This window comes from Ceratotherium simum, chromosome 15, assembly GCF_057802395.1.
Source record: "Ceratotherium simum simum isolate JZ-2026a chromosome 15, ASM5780239v1, whole genome shotgun sequence".
NCBI lineage: Eukaryota > Metazoa > Chordata > Mammalia > Perissodactyla > Rhinocerotidae > Ceratotherium > Ceratotherium simum.
The window spans coordinates 30,916,049-30,933,774 of NC_141914.1; the positions used below are offsets into that span (position 1 = coordinate 30,916,049).

At 42.6% G+C, this 17,726-nt stretch overlaps 1 protein-coding gene across 1 annotated transcript in view; it reads left to right on the forward strand.

Moving 5' to 3' along the window:
• The window catches only part of ATP13A5 (ATPase 13A5), a 110,233-nt gene that overhangs the window by 50,485 nt on the left and 42,022 nt on the right, over positions 1-17,726 (forward strand). The window contains exons 10-16 of the mRNA XM_087439409.1: positions 2,190-2,360; positions 4,652-4,809; positions 7,544-7,732; positions 11,670-11,731; positions 13,757-13,907; positions 16,208-16,294; positions 16,957-17,113. Of these exons, the coding sequence (XP_087295535.1) occupies positions 2,190-2,360; positions 4,652-4,809; positions 7,544-7,732; positions 11,670-11,731; positions 13,757-13,907; positions 16,208-16,294; positions 16,957-17,113 (975 nt within the window). The remainder of the gene's footprint in view (positions 1-2,189; positions 2,361-4,651; positions 4,810-7,543; positions 7,733-11,669; positions 11,732-13,756; positions 13,908-16,207; positions 16,295-16,956; positions 17,114-17,726) is intronic.

Here is a 17,726-nt window from a genome sequence, read left to right on the forward strand (position 1 = left end):
TATCAAGGTTGGGATGAACAGCCCACAATTGGGAAATACAGAACAAGAGCCCAGGAGAGAGGAAAGGTGAAGATAGACATTACTGATGTATCTATTTAGAGGTGCTTATTAATGGAAGTAGAGCTGAGGTCATCCAGAAAGACACAAGAGGTCCTGTCTTGTTACATTGCTTTCTCTTTCACTGCAAGCTCCAAAAAGATCATGAAGAATATTTTACAGATTTTATGAAGGCATCATTCTCCTTTATCTCTGTACTTGTAGGACTCCTTACCTCTCCCTCACACTCAGTGTCGAACATCCTTGGCTATCTTTAGCGCCCAGAGCACACCATGCTCTTTCTCTCACTTCTTCCAAGAACTCTTTCCTCTCCTGGATCTGGCTGGTCTTACTCTCCTTTCAAGCTGTCATTTATTATTATTATTTTTTTTTGTGAGGAGATCAGCCCTGTGCTAACATCTGCCAATCCTCCTCTTTTTGTTGCTGAGGAAGACTGGCCTTGGGCTAACATCCGTGCCCATCTTCCTCTACTTTATATGGGACACCACCACAGCATGGCTCGCCAAGCAGTGCGTCGGTGTGCGCCCAGGATCCGAACCGGCGAACCCTTGGTGCCACAGCGGACCACGCGCCACCAGGCCGGCCCCTCAAGCTGTCATTTATTAATTGTCCAGGAAATCTTTCCTGATCTTCTGTTTGCATCAGATCTTCAGATCATCTGGGACTACTACCCAAATACTTACCTTATTGTATTTTAATTAGTTATTTACTAGCCTGGCTCCCTGAGCTTTATGAGGGCAGGATTTCTGTCTCTCTTGTTCACTATGATATTCTCAGCACCTACAGCAGTGCCTGATGCAGAATAAGCACTTAAAAATATTTGTTGAATGAATGGATGAATGGGTGGATAGATGAGTGAATGAAAGGCAAAGAATAATAACTATATACATGCTTTATGGCTCCTTCATTGCCTAGAATAGTGCTGAGCTTAATGAATCTTCGGGGAGTGATTAAGGGACAGCTCTCTTTGCTAAAATGGGCCGCTTTTTAGATTATAACAATGTTACCGCACCAGGTCCGTTTTTGCGCAACGCCCAGAAAGCCAATCACTGAGACGATGAGATTGCAGAGAGAGAGGGTTTAATCACAAAGCAACTAAGTGAGGAAAATGGGAGAACAAGTCTCAAATCCGCCTCCCCGAAAATAGGGACTCGGGGGTATTTATGGAGAAGGGGGCAAGGTGGTCTGAAATGACCAGAGGTGAGGAGAGATGAGGTAATTGATGATCTGTGCAGGCGTAGTCAGGCTTCATGCTTCTTCGTAGGACACATGTTCACAGAATGGCAGCATTAGCATGCCCTGAGGGTGGAGTTCCAACCTCTTGCCGTCAAAAGGGCCCAGTTGATGGGTTGGTGGTCTCACTCCGGCCTGAAGTGGACAAGGGTTTCAGTTCCTGAAAAAATAGCTCAAACACCCATTACCATGGTGACCCAGACTCCAGGGGGATGTTACCTATAGGAACCTAGTGGGAGTCAGATAGCATATTGCCTAAACAGCACAGTTAACAATGGGTAAGTTTATCACGCAGATTTAAGTCCTCATCTTCTGTTCTGATAAGTTTCTAGGTAAAGCTATCCCCCCCTTCTTCCTGATACAGGGAGGAAGATACCTTTACAGATGGAGATTTTCTTTACATTTTTGGAGGAAGATACCTTTAAGGATGGAGATTTTCTTTACAAATGTAAATGTATCTCATAAAGGGTAACTACAACTAAGAATGGGTTTAGCACGGACCCACCCAGACACTGGAGATGTCTATGGTGATGGCCTGTTCTGGCGGCAGGCCTCCCATCCCAAGCTCTTTTGGTTAGTTAGTGGGGGTAGGGGCCAATTCTGATCCCCCATAGTTACTGGCTGTTTAATCATCAATGGCTAACTCTTTGCCGGTTTCAACAACAAACCGTGCAGGCCTGGTATGGGCAAGATAGGCAGATTTTAAATAAATACTTGAAATGTAATCAAATGTACCACTGCTTGCATTATCAGCATCCCTAAGAACAGTCCTTTGACTCATGGGATGGGCATTAGGACCAGATTAGCTGTGGTTTGTATCCTTTCTTGAAATTGGCAAGCACCAACTCTAAGTAACTACCTGAGTTCACAGACAACCAACAAAATATAATCTTCTTTAGGAGAAAGTACACCTGTCACAAAGACACAATTGCCCCATACGGAGAACACCACAGCCTGGAAATCCCACAGTTTGGAGGATTATCGAAAACATGTCCTTTTCTGCGGAACGGAAGTAATCCAGGTCAAGCCCTCTGGGCAGGGGCCAGTAAGAGCTGTCGTTTTGCAAACAGGTTAGTAGATTCCACTTTTGTACATTTAATCCATGATTGGAGGTGGGGGAGTTGGATTAGGGAAATTTCGTTTAGGATTATGGACTTTGCCACATTCTAGTAATAACAGCCACACTCTTTTCCAATCAGACTCTTATTATTCTAAGTGGCCACCATTTCTAATTGAATGGTTCATTGTTAAAACCCCTTATATGGTTAAGCATATACAGGGATGAAGTTTATTTCCTCAAAGGCAAATCTATGTTCTTATTTTTTCTTGTGTCCATTGGCTCCTTCTCTTTTCCCTCTACACCCCCTTTAAGTGATTACCGAGAGAACAATTTTAACCACTAACACTTGAGGACATTTTTCTCTCAAACAATTGCTTGCTGGGCTGTTATTTCAAGTTCCCTGCTAGATACCTCCATCTGTGTTCCCTATAGACACTTCAAAGTCAAGGCATCTGAAAGTGAACATATCCTCCTCTGTCGCCTCTTTCTGTTGACAACATCACCATCTAGGTAGTTTTTTCATATCATCTTTAACTCCCCACTTTCTCCCATACCAAATAGGGCGCCACATCCTGTCGATTCTACAAAGACCCTCTGAGTCCTGTCTCCCTCTCCTTCATCCCCATGGTTGGTATTTTTTTTCAGGCCTTCATCATCTCCTGTCTAAACTATTATAACAGAAATATTCTTTTGACTGTTTCTTTTCAACTTTCACTTCAAATACTTTTTCTTGTATTCTATTCAATCTTTTTTTAACCTATCCCTCAATCTGTCACCAAGTCACATTTCTAGAACATAGTTTGAAGTAGTTCATACACACCATGCTCAAAAACTTTTCAAGACTACCAATGTTAGTCCTCATCTTTCACATGACATTACATGACTAACATCTTCCATGGTCCCAGCTCTCTGTACTCACCCCTGACCTGTGTTTCTGCCACACCACATATTCACAGATCCGAAACACTCCTTGCACTATGATATCTCGATATTTTAGTTTAGTTTATAATTCAATTGTTCTACCTGATTTTCTTAAAATTAAAAACATCAAGTTTTGTTTTATGTTCAAAGTAGTCAATGGGCATGAGAACATCTCTCAGCCTGCTGATCAGCAGTAGCTAATGAGTGGAGATCATGGAAACCACCCAATCTGAGTTTGTAAAATGCTAAAGCAATAGGTTAGAGGAAACCCTGCTCCTTTTCTCCAAAGCCTGCAAAACCATGTTTGAGGAGACCCAGATATTCATCAAACAGTGGGATTAAGGCATGTTTTGTACTTAAAATAATGACTCATATCTAGAACATATAGTAGTCAATCTTTTTTTGCCAATAGTTTAGATCTTAATGAGTATCTACTAAGGGCTATGTACTGAGGGTTAAAGAAAAAATTTGTGAGATAATTGCCCTTAAAGAAGATTGTGCTGTGGTGCAGGGGAGAGATGGATTTATAGCTAACTAAAACATAGAGCAGTGGTAGATGTCAAATGATGAAGTGTTATAGGAACTCTAAAGAGTGAGAGAAATTATTTTTGATATGAAGTATGGGAGTAGAATTCTGGAAACAGGTATTTGATGAGGCAGCATTTTGAGCCAAGCCTGATAGGATGAGAAGGATTTAGCCCATCATATTAGAGAGCTGGAAAGACATGCTAATTTATGTCTGCAGAACATGAAGGAAGGAGTGCACAGAACATGAAAGAAGGAATGCACTGGTCTTCTAGGACCAGTGAGCAGTTAAGAGATAAGTCTAGCAAGGTAAGAGTAGATCAGATGGAAGGGGATCTCGAATGCCATGCCTAGACACTTGAACTTGATTCTCAAAACTAAGGGCTCTGGAAGGTTTTTGAACATAAGAATAACATGATTGGAGACATAATATTTAAGAAATTACTTGCTTTGTGCTTTCCTTTTCTCTTAATTTTCTATTTATATTCAGCACATATCTGTGCTTTAAAGTCTTCTTCTCTTAGCAGCTCATCTTATCTGGTCACCATATTCATCAGCTCCTTGGTCTTCTTTTCCCAACCCTATGCATCAGTGCAGAGTTGCATTGTTTGAGCCACCGAAGCACTGACTCCCAGAGCAAGAGAAATTGAGCAGGGCTAAGTGAACGCCATTTATTGTTTCTGGTGACTTGTAAGAACAATAAATGTAAATATGCTGTTAGGTCACAGCAATGCTGTTTTCATTCCATATTCAAATGACTCTATTAACCAATCCTTAATTCAATGCAAACCGTTTCTCATTTGGGGCGAAACTGTATTAAAGGACCTTACTCAACCTGTGATTATCTTCATGTAGGTTATAATACAGCAAAAGGAGACTTGGTGAGATCCATCCTCTACCCCCGGCCTCTGAACTTCAAACTATACAGTGATGCCTTCAAGTTCCTAGTGTTCCTGGCCTGCCTTGGAGTTGTGGGTTTTTTCTATGCCCTTGGTGTGTATATGTACCGTGGAGTAAGTACTGGGGGTAAGGCTTTTCAATAGCATAGCTTTCTCAAGGAGCTTGACCTCACTCAAAAGGGTTAGGTAAGGTTACTTCTTAGTCCCATCAGTCTGTGAATCAATGCTGTCCAATAGAGCTTTCTTAGATGATGGAAATATTCTATGTCTCAACTGTCCAATATGGTAGCCCTTAAACACATGTGCTTATTGAAGTGTGGCTAGTGTGACTGGGGAAATGAATTTTCAACTGTACTCCATTTAAATTAATTAAAATTTAAATAGCCATGTGTGGTTAGTGAAAATTGTATTGGATGGTGCATCTCTGAAAAGTTGCAGAGTTCACGGCTCCTTTCACCATTTGGATGGGAATGAGAGCTTACCACATGTGTGGCATTTGTGACACCCAAGCTCAATCAGCCTCGGAGGAAATGCATGTTTCTCAAGCCTGATAGGATGGAGAGGATTTAGTCAATCAGATCAGAGAGCAGGAAGGGCATACCAACTTGAGTGAGCAAAACACAAAGGAAGAAATGCACAGGGGTCTTCTGGAATCAGCAGGCCCTTAAGAGATAAGTCTGGTAAGGTAGAAATAGGTCATACTGAAGGAGACTTTAAGTGCCATGCCTAGAAGTTTGGGCTACCTGAGAGCTTTGAAGTATTTGAGCATGTACGTTGTCCAGGGCATACTCAACACACCATGCAGTCAATGGGTTGCCACTGTGTTCTGCTTAAGTTCTGAAATGAAACTAAATGTTTACTTTTGCAGAGTTGTATACTGTATGGATCCCCACCTCTATTTAAGCTTCAGGGTGTCTGGTTTCATTTGGATGTCTCTCTTAATAGTTGTGATGGGTGGAGAGGGAAGGGTTGTCACGAACGATCCTCTGAGATCCTTTCTTGTCCTGAGAGTCTGATTCTGTTGTGAACCTGCAGTCTCTTCTTTAAAACATGCTGGGATCTTAGCAATGTGAGCTCATAGGGAAGAAGAAAAAATTGTAAATAAAAGGATACAAACAAAGGTATGAAACTGGGTGTGGGTGGCCTAAAATTACAATGCCCAAACTGGTGGCATCAGTGCAATCTGTGTCTGAGTTGGGAGGTGGGGTGGATATTGATGAGCAAAGACACAGTCACAGGAATTTCTAGGCAATGTCCATGCTCAAACTTGAGCTCTGACTAGTCATTTCAATCTGAAATAAGCCCCCTAGGAGCATTTCTAGGGAAGTCGAGGGCAGAGGAGGCAGGGGCATATTGGCACTGGTAGAATGGACCCTGGAAAGAGCTAGGCAGAGTGTTAAAGCCACTGGGTCTGGAATCTGAGGCAGTGTGCCAGTTTCATCTGGGGAGGGAGCATTGAGCAGGAAAACAGGCAAAAAGCCCTCTCCTACAGACCAGAAAGCCCTGGCAGTCATTGGGAATGAAGGTTTCCTGGGCAAGACTCGACATCCAATAGACACCAAAGCATCAAGACTAATCCCAGACCCCATTGTCTTGTGGGTCAGAACCTTTGGACCTGTTGGCTCCCTCTATCTGCACCGGCTCAGGATTAGATGCAGCTGAGTCTTTGGGGTCAAAACTCCTCTGTGGCTGTGGTTGGGAAAGCAGGGAATGATGGATTTTGAGATAAATTGAGATTGAACCAAAGCTGTATCCAGCAGCCATTGTTACTGAACTTGAATCTGTGTTTCCAATACCCAAACGAGGACTTGATGGCTAAAATTATGGTTAATTTCGTAAAAACCTAGGCAAGGTTGTAGAGGATAGAGCTATTAGTATCTAGAATACGTGAAAAGTGAAACAAGCCACCCTGTGATTTAATCTTGGTCTTGCCTTTATCTGCCATGTGGACTTCTGCAGACCTGCCTGGGATCCTGATTCCATGAGAACTGGCTTGATAATATAAGCCACTGGTCATGCCTTTGTGCCCTGGAGTCCGATAGACTAGGGTTCATATCCTCACCATTTAACCAGCACATGTCCTTGGGGAAGTTATTTAATTTTTTAAGCCTCTGTTTCCTCATCTGTTCAATGGAGAAAATAACAGTATTTACGTCATAAGGTTGTTGGGAGGAATAACTAAATAATGTATGTAGCCTAACACAGTGCCTGCCCTAGAGTGTGTGTCCTGTGAGAACAAGCTATTTGTATTATTGGGTTCCCTTTAGCAGACAATATATGCTACGATCTTGGCAGAATCTTGCTTATAGTTTTTATCAGGTCATCATTCATTCAATACGTGTGCCGAGCACCTCCTCTGTGTCAGAAACTGTGCTAGGCTCTGTATCTGGAGATGAATGAGATGACTTCGAAGATGGTTTCAGAGAGAATAAGCCACAGCTGCTGTGCCCAAGGAATTTGTAGGCTAGTAGAGGAGAGAGATTTATAATCCAACAGTCAAGCTGCTGTGTGAAATATTACAACTCAAGACTAGTCCCTGGGAGTCCAGAGGGTGTGTGGAAGTATGATGAGCAGAGAATGGATGGGCCCTCTGGGTGGAGGGAACACTGAGTGGAGAGAAGCAGAGTCAGGAAAGAGCAGAGTGGACGTGGAGTAGAGATCAGAGGACTCCTTTGTTCTTCAGTGGGAGATGATTTGTTCATTCCTTAGGCCCAGCCAAGAGAACACAGCCCCACCAAGAGAGCCGACTCACTATGAATATTCTGAGCTGTGGTGTTGCAGGAGATGGTGCCAGGAAGGGTGCCAGCCTGCTCTGCGAAGCTAACCTGTCTGTGCCCCCACTCCCCAGGTCTCTTTCAGGAAAACTGCACCCATGGCCCTCCTTCTCTTCAGCTTGACTGTCCCTCCTCTGCTGCCAGCTGCCCTGACCACAGGCATCATGTATGCACAAAAAAGGCTGAAGAAGAAGAAAATCTTCTGTACCTCCCCACAGAGAATCAACATGTGTGGGCAAATAAACCTCATGTGCTTTGACAAAGTATGATCTAAAGTTTCCAGGTTGGAGGTTAATATTTCAAGGCACAGCAGGGCTGGGAAGGGCCTCAGAGAATGTCTGGTCCAGCAACCTCATTTTACAAATGGGAACACTAAGGCCAGAGAGGGTCACACAGTGAGCCAGTGTGAGATCACATTCTAGAAGCCTGCTTCACTGAGTCCTAAGGAAGTGGTTTAGCCATCACAGCATGAATTTCTTCCCTGTGACATTTAGTATTTTTGTGTCTGTTTTGGGTTTCAAAACAATGTCTTACTGTAATGACTTTGACTGACTGGCTTTTTCAGACAAAAAATATGAGGAACATTTCTGTTCCCCAAAGGGCTTTGTCCAGAGCTTAAGTGAACATGTTCCTTTCTCCTCCTCTGCTTCTTCTAGGGCAAGGGAGGGAGTGAACGTGACCTGTGTTTATGCGCTCTGGTCTCTCTTTTCTCCTTTGCTCCCCTGGTTATGAAGACTCAGGATTAGGGAAGGTTGTCTCTGTGCTCAGGGCCCTGGAAAGGTGGCAGAGGAGGAGTGTGTTCAGATGGGGAGGACTGCTGCTTCGGGACAGGGAGACCCCTTCCCGTGACTCTCCTGTGGGGCACCTGGAGGTTTTCAGTGTTAGCTGCCTCCTGTTCAGAAGCTGCCCTCAGCTCGGGCAGGCCAGTTTAATTGCTGTAATGCAGTGGGCCTGGCTTGGTCCTCCACGTCTTCAGGTCATTTACATTTGAATTCTTGGTAGAGGTTTTGCTACTCTTTAGTTAACCCACATTGGCAGAGAGCCCCATTCACGAGACACTCCTAGCTCTTGAGAAGCTCATGGTCTTGCTGAGGAAACAGGTAAAATGGAAGTGTTGATAATGATAAGGCAGTGAAATGCGTGCTTAATAGAGGTATGAGCAAAGCATTGGGGTGCAGTTTCCTGCCACAGGTGGGAGGTCGCCTTTGAGCTGTGGCTTTGGTTGTTTGGCAGAATGGGCCTCAGCCTCGAGAGGTGAGCAGTTCAGAAGCAGAGGGATGTGAGGGCCTGCAGCATGTGGGGAACAGGACAGGGGGTGTGGCTAGAATGTGGGCTGTTTGGTAGGGAATGTAGGTGGAGAGGAGGAGCTCAATGGCTCAGGGTTTGAGGTGTCAAGCTAAGGAGTAGTGCCTTGTTGTGAAGCAGAATGGGAGCCCTTCTCATTTCTTAAGAAGACCAGTGCCATTTTTATAGGTGTGTTTTATTTATTGCATCTGGGGAACCGGTGAGAAGGGAGATAAGGGGTATGGGACTGAGACAGGAAGCTATCTGGGGATAACTGAAGAGATCACTCATTCTCCTAGATAAGAAGGGCAAGAACGCAGAGACGAGGACCAATTGGAGAGACACCATGAGTGGACTTGACAAGTCTTGGTCCCCAGTTGGAAGGGGCATAGCTCTTCGATTATTTCAGTTCTATTCTTTTCCAATTTCCTTTGGCGGAGGAAGTCCTCTATCGCCACCAGTCAGGAACCAGTAGGGTTAATGTAACAGCAGCTTCCTTTTAGATTGGGGTCAGGTAACAGCCCCTTGGAAGTTTTCTGATAGGAATTCCCATTACTGCCCCAGCAGCCTCACTAGTGTCTAGAATATAGGAGGGAGATTTATAAAATACATTCATTACATATTTGTCTGTTTCTAAAACTAATTTTTCCTTGGGGCCGGCCCGTGGCATAGCGGTTAAGTGCGCGTGCTCCGCTGCTGGCGGCCCGGGTTCGGATCCCGGGCGCGCACCGATGCACCACTTGTCAGGCCATGCTGTGGCAGCGTCCCATATAAAATGGAGGAAGATGGGCACGGATGTTAGCCCAGGGCCAGTCTTCCTCAGCAAAAAGAGGAGGATTGGCATCGGATGTTAGCTCAGGGCTGATCTTCCTCACACACACACAAAAAAAAGCAACTAGTTTTTCCAGAGAATGGAAATATGTATGACAGCATCTTATAGAGCAGGAACTCTTGATTGGGAATCAGCAAATGAGAAATCTAATCCTGAATTTGACATTAAGTTTCTCCATGACTTTTTAAGATAAGAAGGTTGCATTACAATTATCTCTCAGTTTTTCTAGCTTTCACATTATAAAACTCACGATGTTGGAATAAAGCATTCCACAATTAATTGAATTTCCATCTAGTGTTGTTTCAGCGTAGAAGATATTCACCACTGGGCTTCTGAGTATGTTTGTTCCCATATATATTTCTAGTTTATGTTGGTTTGTTATAAGTTCTCTAAAGCAAGTTCTCTCTTTTCTATTCAGTTTAGCTCAAGCCTGGGCTAGTATTTATGCTACTAAAGTTTTCTTTTTCTATCTTATTCCCTTTAGAACTGCAACAATAATTTAGTTTCTTTCTGTTTATGGTTACTTTTAACGTATAAGGGTCATTTTCACGTGGAGAAAGAACATGGTCCCATTTCTGTTTTTCTGCAATATCATCTCTGTTTTCATGTTCAAAATATTGATGTTTAAAAACATAATCTCATCATCAGGAAAACATTTCAGTTTGAATTAAGTTGCTAACTCTTTTTGAAATAGAAAAATTCAAGAGGATTTGGAATCTAAACACACAGGTTGGAGCCCTTATAAAATGCAGGAGGGAAATGAAGGAAACAGCTTTTGTTGTTGTTGTTCTTCTTCTTCAAGGAATAACTCACACAAGCATGTTAGCTCTCCATGAAGTCCATATGAATTAATGAAATAAAGATTCCTTAATTCCTTAAATCCGGAAGCCCAGTACAGGCTTTGTCTTTCCACAGGCTTTGCAGAATTCATTTAACATTTGTCATCTAGTGGAAGATTCCAGATGGGCTGGATTCTGGTTCTTTGTCTCCATCCTACAGGCCACTGGATGCTGAGACTGCTCATTTCACCTCTAAGCTGAGAATGCCTCTACCCTGTTTACTCACTTATAGGAACTGAAAGCATTGTAAGCACTTCACTGTAAAGCATTGTGCTAATGTGACTTGCTGTAATGATAGAAGATGTCATTTGGTAGAAAACTAGAAAATTCAGTGTCTTATACAGAGATGACCTTAAAAAATAGTGTCAGAGACCTGGGTGTCAGTGTTGAAACAGGATATTTTCCAGCACTTGGTAAGGCCCTGCTCTGCCTTGACAGTGCAGAAGCAACAGTAGCCAACTCCTTCCTCTGACTGGGGGTTAAGCAGGCCTAAAGCTGTTAGCCTGCTGCACGAGACACCGGGTCTGTAATTAATGATCGACTGTGAAGCAATGAGCACGTTAATAGTGCTGTGAGAGTCTTCAGTTACATTTTGCTTTCTCTGTTCCATTTTCTGACAAATACTCTCCCCTAATACAGCAAATCAAATCTCCCAGCCATTTTCCTCTTGATCCACAATAAAACCCATTCATGGGCACTAATTAGTATTTATTATTAGCACTTCCATAGCCTCAAAGCCCTTTATCAACATTTCATTACCAATCTGGACGGTCACCATGTCACCCATATTTTAGAAAATTGCTGTGAACCAGATGGCAGACTGTGAACTAAATAGTCTTGAAAAGAAAGAAAAAAAAAATTCTGAGTTCTGCTTTAGAAAGACAGCAGGTGCCAACTAAAAAGTCAAACCGGCACTGATTCTTGTTGGATTTCCATTCCCTGAACCTTGGTCATTTAGCACCAGTAAGAGTCACAACAATAAACAAAAACAAAACATTTGCATTTTGTTGTAATAACGAGTCATTGGAATCACTTAACTTTCAACATGGTCTTTTGAGAATCACTTGTCATCTGCTGAATCTTTCTTTCAGGCCCTCTTCTCTCATTTAAAATTTGATGCTTGCAAGTAACGGCTTTGGACAATTAGATCTACTTTAATTTCTTGGGAGCTTGGGTTTTGTGTAAATCGTAATATAATTAAAAGCTTTAAATTTTACGCTAATACCAATTCTAACTTTTTTCCAGACTGGCACTCTTACGGAAGACGGGCTGGACCTCTGGGGGACTGTACCTACTGCTGGCAACAGGTAGGCACATTAGTGAAGATGGATGTGTCATTGCTTGGCCACCTCTGTGCTACTCAAATCCATCCTTCCCTTGTTGAGGGATGAATGTCACATAAAATATATATAATAATTGGCTGGAACCAGCTCCCAATTTTTCTAACTTGTTAAATTAAATGAGTCTTAAGTTCAGAATCAGACAGAGAAAGTAGGACCTGAAACTTCACATAAAAATGGAATAGAATGAGGTGAATGATTAAGGAGCTGAATGAATAAAACAGAGGAGCAAAGAGTGAAATCAGGACTGTGCTTAACGAAAAACTGCACAGACTTCCTGGGTGGCTAGTGTGGTGGGGGATCCAGAAAGGAAAAGCTCCATCTCCTACCTCATGGAGTTCATACTCCAGTAGGATAAAAAGGTGCAAATGTACCCACCCACGTTCAACGTACAACACAGGCAGAGAAAAGAGTTACTATTAAGGCACAAATATCAGAATAGAGAAGAAGAAATCATAATGATTGCTTGATATAATACACAGTCCTGGTTTTTATAACACTGGATGAGAGGTAGAAATTAATTTTGAAAAGAAGTACATCAAGGAAAACCACTAAGAGATAGCATTTGAGATAGGTTTTGAAGGGTGTATGAATAGAATTTTTACAGACCTGGTTTAAAAGCTGGCCCTAGGGAGTGGAGAGGGCAGTCACATAGATGCTACCCCAGAACAGAGGTAGAGAGGAGGGAGTGCCCCTTCGCAGAGAGTGCCCCGACCTCCTAGCTCCCTTCCCTGAGGGGCTGAGACCTGCCTTCTCAGTCTGAGTGGAGGGGCCTCTGCTCTTAAGCTCTGGGAAGCCCACCTTGGCTCCAAACAGTGGCTGAGGCTGCTGTCATTGAAGGAGTCGTGCAGGGGCTCCCCAAGATGGTGATGGGCCCAGGTGCAGCACTGGCACAGGGTAACAGCAGACAGGTAGTCATTGCAGAAGATCCTCGGGCTGGGCATCACTGAACTATCTGGGCTCTAGCCTACTCATGTGTCTCTGCCCCTGGCTGCTCAGATGCCTGGCCAGGCCTTTGTCCAGATGGTCAAGGCTTCTCCTTCTATTGAAAGGAGAAAAGGATGTTTGTAGTTTCCATCCCTCTTCTACTCTGCCCTAAGAACTCTACTCTTAGAACTCTGAAGCTTTTGGAGAATAGAAACAACAAGATAAAATTACTATTCAGCTCTAGGATGAGAGGAGATGCAGGTAAACCAAGCCAGTTTACTGTCAAAGAGGAAAGCGTGCTTTAGATGCTGGACACCCACACCAGGAGTTTCAGGAAATAGGGGCAAAGACCCGAGAACTGAGTAGCAAGAAATACTGCAGAGTCCATGCATGCTTTCACTTGAAGGAAAAAGGAACCACCAGGCAGGCTTCCTTCTCATTCCTGCTACCTCATTGGCCTAGAGACTTCTTGCCTGGGGTGTGTGGCTTTCTAGAGCCAGCTCTGCAGAGTTTGCAGGTGTCAGCTCCAAGCCTTCTCACAATATGCCTTCCCACAATACTGCCACCATGTGGGCTGGCTGCAGTAACCTGACACAAGTCCCTGTGATTCTATCCAAGCCCTCTGAAATCATAGTATTGATTAGCTAGTGGCAAACTCTGTTCAGAAGGAAATTCACATCCAATTCAAAGGAGCATCTTATAAAGAGCAATCTGCAGACAGAATATTCCAGTTAGAAAATGAGAAAACCAAGTGAGCAAGGGCTCAGGGCAGGGAAATCTCTGTGCAAATATAGACACAGAAAGAAGTTTAACTTGGATCTGGAAAAATTGTGCATAAAGGACACTAGTAGGAATAGAATCTGTAAGGTAACATAGAACTGGGAAGATAGGGCCTTGAATACCAGGCATAGGAGAACTTTATCACACAGGGCATGGGGAGCTATTGAAGGTTTTCACCATGAGGGTAAGGTATTATTGAAGCTCTATGTTAGTAAGATTTAAGGGGCAGAGTGTACAAAATTATTTTGTTGAAGACCTTAACTTATTAATTTTCTTCTCTACCAGTTTCCAAGAAGTCCATAGCTTTGCCTCGGGTGAGGCTTTGCCATGGGGCCCACTGTGTGCTGCCATGGCCAGCTGCCACTCCCTGATCCTTCTGGATGGGACCATCCAGGGAGATCCACTGGAACTCAAAATGTTTGAGGGCACCGCCTGGGTAAGGTGATAGTTTCTTGTTTCAACTGAATGAGGAAAACTTGAAGAAATCCTTAGTAGGAGTGCTAAAGCCTTTCTAATTTTGGTTGAAACTCAGAGAAGATTCACAGTAATGCATGAATGAAAGTCTGATCCTACCTGAATTTCCCAATCTCTGTTCCAAAGAACTCTGTTAATAAGTGCAACATGAAATAGGGTTCCATGATCAAATAAATTTGGGAACTGCCGTTTAAACAAAGTTAAATCGATTTCTTGACTGCAGGATTTCTTAAATATACTGTGGTGCATTGTGAATATTCAGGAGAGAATATGATATGCAGTATTTACCAAACCTATTTGACCACAAAAACCTTATTGACAGGCCAAAACATGTTTTAGAGAAAACAAATATTCTTCAAAACACCCTCAGAGAAACAGTAGACTAAAGCAATGCCATCTAATATAGTAGCCACTAGCTACATGTGACTAATGAGCACTTGAAATGTGGCTATGCAACTGAAAAACTCAATTTTTAATTTTATTTATTTTAATTAATTGAACTTAAGTTTAAATAGCAACAAGTGGCTGGTAGCTCCCATATTGGACAGCAGAGGTCTAGACACCAAACTGGAGGACTCTTGGTCCAACTGATTCAGTGTTCTGAGCTGAGAGTGAATGACGGTTGAAGGGTGTGAACTTATCCTGGTGGCTGTCATGACATGGTGGGAAGAGCTCTTGACTCCGCTCTCTTGCTGTGTGACCCCAAATTCAGAACCAAGACTCTACCTCATCTGTGCATTTGGGATGATAATGCCTCACTCATGGACTTGTGAGCATTGAGACTATGAGCCTAAAAAGACTGTGCGCATTGTAATACCCCACAAATGAGGGGTATTCATTCATTAATTAGTAACTTAATTAATTACATTCTGCTGCCCTCCAAAAAAAAGTTCTAAAGCTACTTGCAACGATACATCAAGTACAGGACAGCATTTTAAACAGAGTTGTAAACGAATGGAACAAATGATTGCAGAGACATGAAGTACACCTCACCAAGAGGCTAATTTAGAGATGTATAGTAGGAAAATTATGGCTTTCTAGAGGCCAAAATAATAAAAGAGGAAACTTGGTAAATAGGGAAATTTCTAATCTCAGTAAGTTAAAATTACAGCATTTGCTGTGGAGAAATTTTTGACAGCAAGACAAAATAGTAATCACTTTCCTGGATCTTAATGAAGAGGAATCAGTGTAATTGTTATAAGCAACATCCTTACCAGCGTCAGCGGAGTTGACACAGTGATGAGTTGCACAGGGTCGTTGTTACCATATGTGCCTTTGATCCTGATTCTCACAGTTTCTCCTTCTCCAGTAGAGGAGGGCTGATACATCTGTACAAATGACACAGCAAGTTGGGGTCTTGTGTGGGAACATAAATCTTTAGTATTAGCTCTGTAAGAATTGTTTTTAAGAACAGTTATATTCACTCCAAACAAAGCATAAACATTATTCATTGAGTTTAAAGCTGGGTGAGAAGCAGCCTTAAATTAAATATCCTTTGGTAGTCAGGAACCTTTCACTAAACATTAGGGGGAGGGAAAACGTCCTTATACACTCAGAATTTTAGCTCTAGAAGGGATGTCAGAATATTTTTCAGAAGAAACTGAGATCTGGAGAAATGAAGTGGTGTCCCCAAGGTTAAACAAGTAAGTGACAGAGAAGACACCAGATGTTATCTCCTATTTTCTGACCTTTACTTTTTATATATCTGACAGATTTTCCCATATTTTAGGTTAATATTGGTTTCTCAGTTGGTATCACTTATACTGTTTAACATCCAAAGAATACAAACCATTTTCAAATATGCTTTCTAATTTGCTGGCAGCTAACTCTCTAGCTAATCAATTAGACTAGTAGCATAGATGTAGCATAAGAAACAGTCCCATTTTTATCTCAAGACCCAATCCTAACCTATCTGAGAGCTAACGTACTCAGCTGTGTTGAGAGTAGATCTCGCTTAAACCTTCCTCCAATTACTAGACATGCCACTTAGGAAGAACCATTGGCCTGTAGCTAGCACTTCTTTCATCAATTACTACGTAAAACATAGTCACAGTATTTCTGGCTTTTTGACATTCTTCAAAAGGTCCTTAATATAAATCAACACAACAGAAATTTGACTATGACAGTATTAAGATAATTGGCCTAGGAGAGAAAATATGTGAAAAGGACTTTGAAAAGATTAAAGTGCTATGCAAATAAGAGATATTTCTTTCTTATTATTTTTCTCTAAGGAATCTTATGAATGTTTTCATTTTAAAACAGACAATGGAAGATTGCAAGGTAGACCACCGCAAATTTGGGATGTCAGATTCAAACATCATAATAAAACCAGGACCAAAAGCCAGTCAGGTATAATTTGCTTCTTTAAATCATGTAGCTCTTTCCCCTTACAACTGGTGAAACTCCCCTGACTTTCACATATTTTTATATTCCTATTATTTTGCCATATCCTAACAGGATCCATCATTGGTTTGCTCATTCCTTCATTCCTGAATTTATCCATTGATTTATTGAGCAAACATTCACTAAGTACTTATGTATGCTAGAGCACTGTGCCAGGTGCTAAGGGATGGAGAGATTTCAAAGCTAGATAAGTTGGGCTCTGTGCTGGAGGAAGACATAGGCTGGTAGAAAAATCAATAGACGTGCAAATAAGTGCAATACAATGTGCCAAGTGCTATAATAAAGGCTGAAGAAAGAGCCACAGGAGTCCAGAGGTGGCAGTGACTGCTGTTCCTGGGAGACACAAGCACCACAGAGAAGGTGACCCGTAAACTTGGGCTGGAAGGTGATTGGGGTTTTTCCAGGCAGCCAAGGGGAAGGGCCTTGCAGACCAGCCACCTTGATGAGGGAATCACCTTAGAGGCAGCCAGAAAAATATCAATGTCTTACAAATGTACCACTTCATGATGTTCTTGAGCTCATTGCAGAGTAAATCTTATTTGTTGGCATGCATCTGCGAAATCTCACTTAAAAGCTTCTTAAGCTCCCCTTTCTGGGTGCACTTGCAGAGTCCCGTGGAAGCCATCACCATCTTGTGTCAGTTTCCATTTTCCTCCAGCCTGCAGAGGATGTCTGTGGTGGCTCAGCTAGCGGGGGAGGATCACTTCCATGCCTACATGAAGGGTGCCCCGGAGATGTTGGTGGGGTTCTGCAAGTCTGAAACAGGTACTAACAGACAACTTTTCTCTTCAGGAGGTACCATATTTTAAAGGCCCAAATACATAAAGCAAACAGACCTAAGTTAGTGAAGGTGGAGGTGGCTGTTTTCCGGGTGGGTGGAAGGAGGCCCAGTAGATCCAACAACGCAGACATGATCATTGCAAGGCAGAGCGGCAGACAGTAAATATCTGGGCATGGTCCAGCCAGAAAAGCCCAACCACCATAGGCTATCAGGAAAGGAGAGCGAAGCATACATTAGGAGCCAGAACAAGACACTACAGAGGGATCAGAGAACCAGGGATGGTGAGAATGAGGAGCATTGAGAGGCATCCAAAGGGACAGGCTGGACATTAGACTAATTCTGCAGATGGGGTGCTCTGTCACCTCTGGGGGGCTGGTGTCACTTGTGGGGACTCAGATTGATGGAAGGAGAACATAGAAAAGATAAATCTTTTAGAAAAAAACTGATTAGAGTAAATTAGTTAGAATTAGAGCAAGGTGATTGGTAATTTTCACAGCAATTTCATCTTTCTGGGCCAGATTTTGAGCTGATTTGTATTGTTTTTTAGTCTTACAAACATATGCACTCTCTAAGCGGCAGCACAGATTTATAAGAATA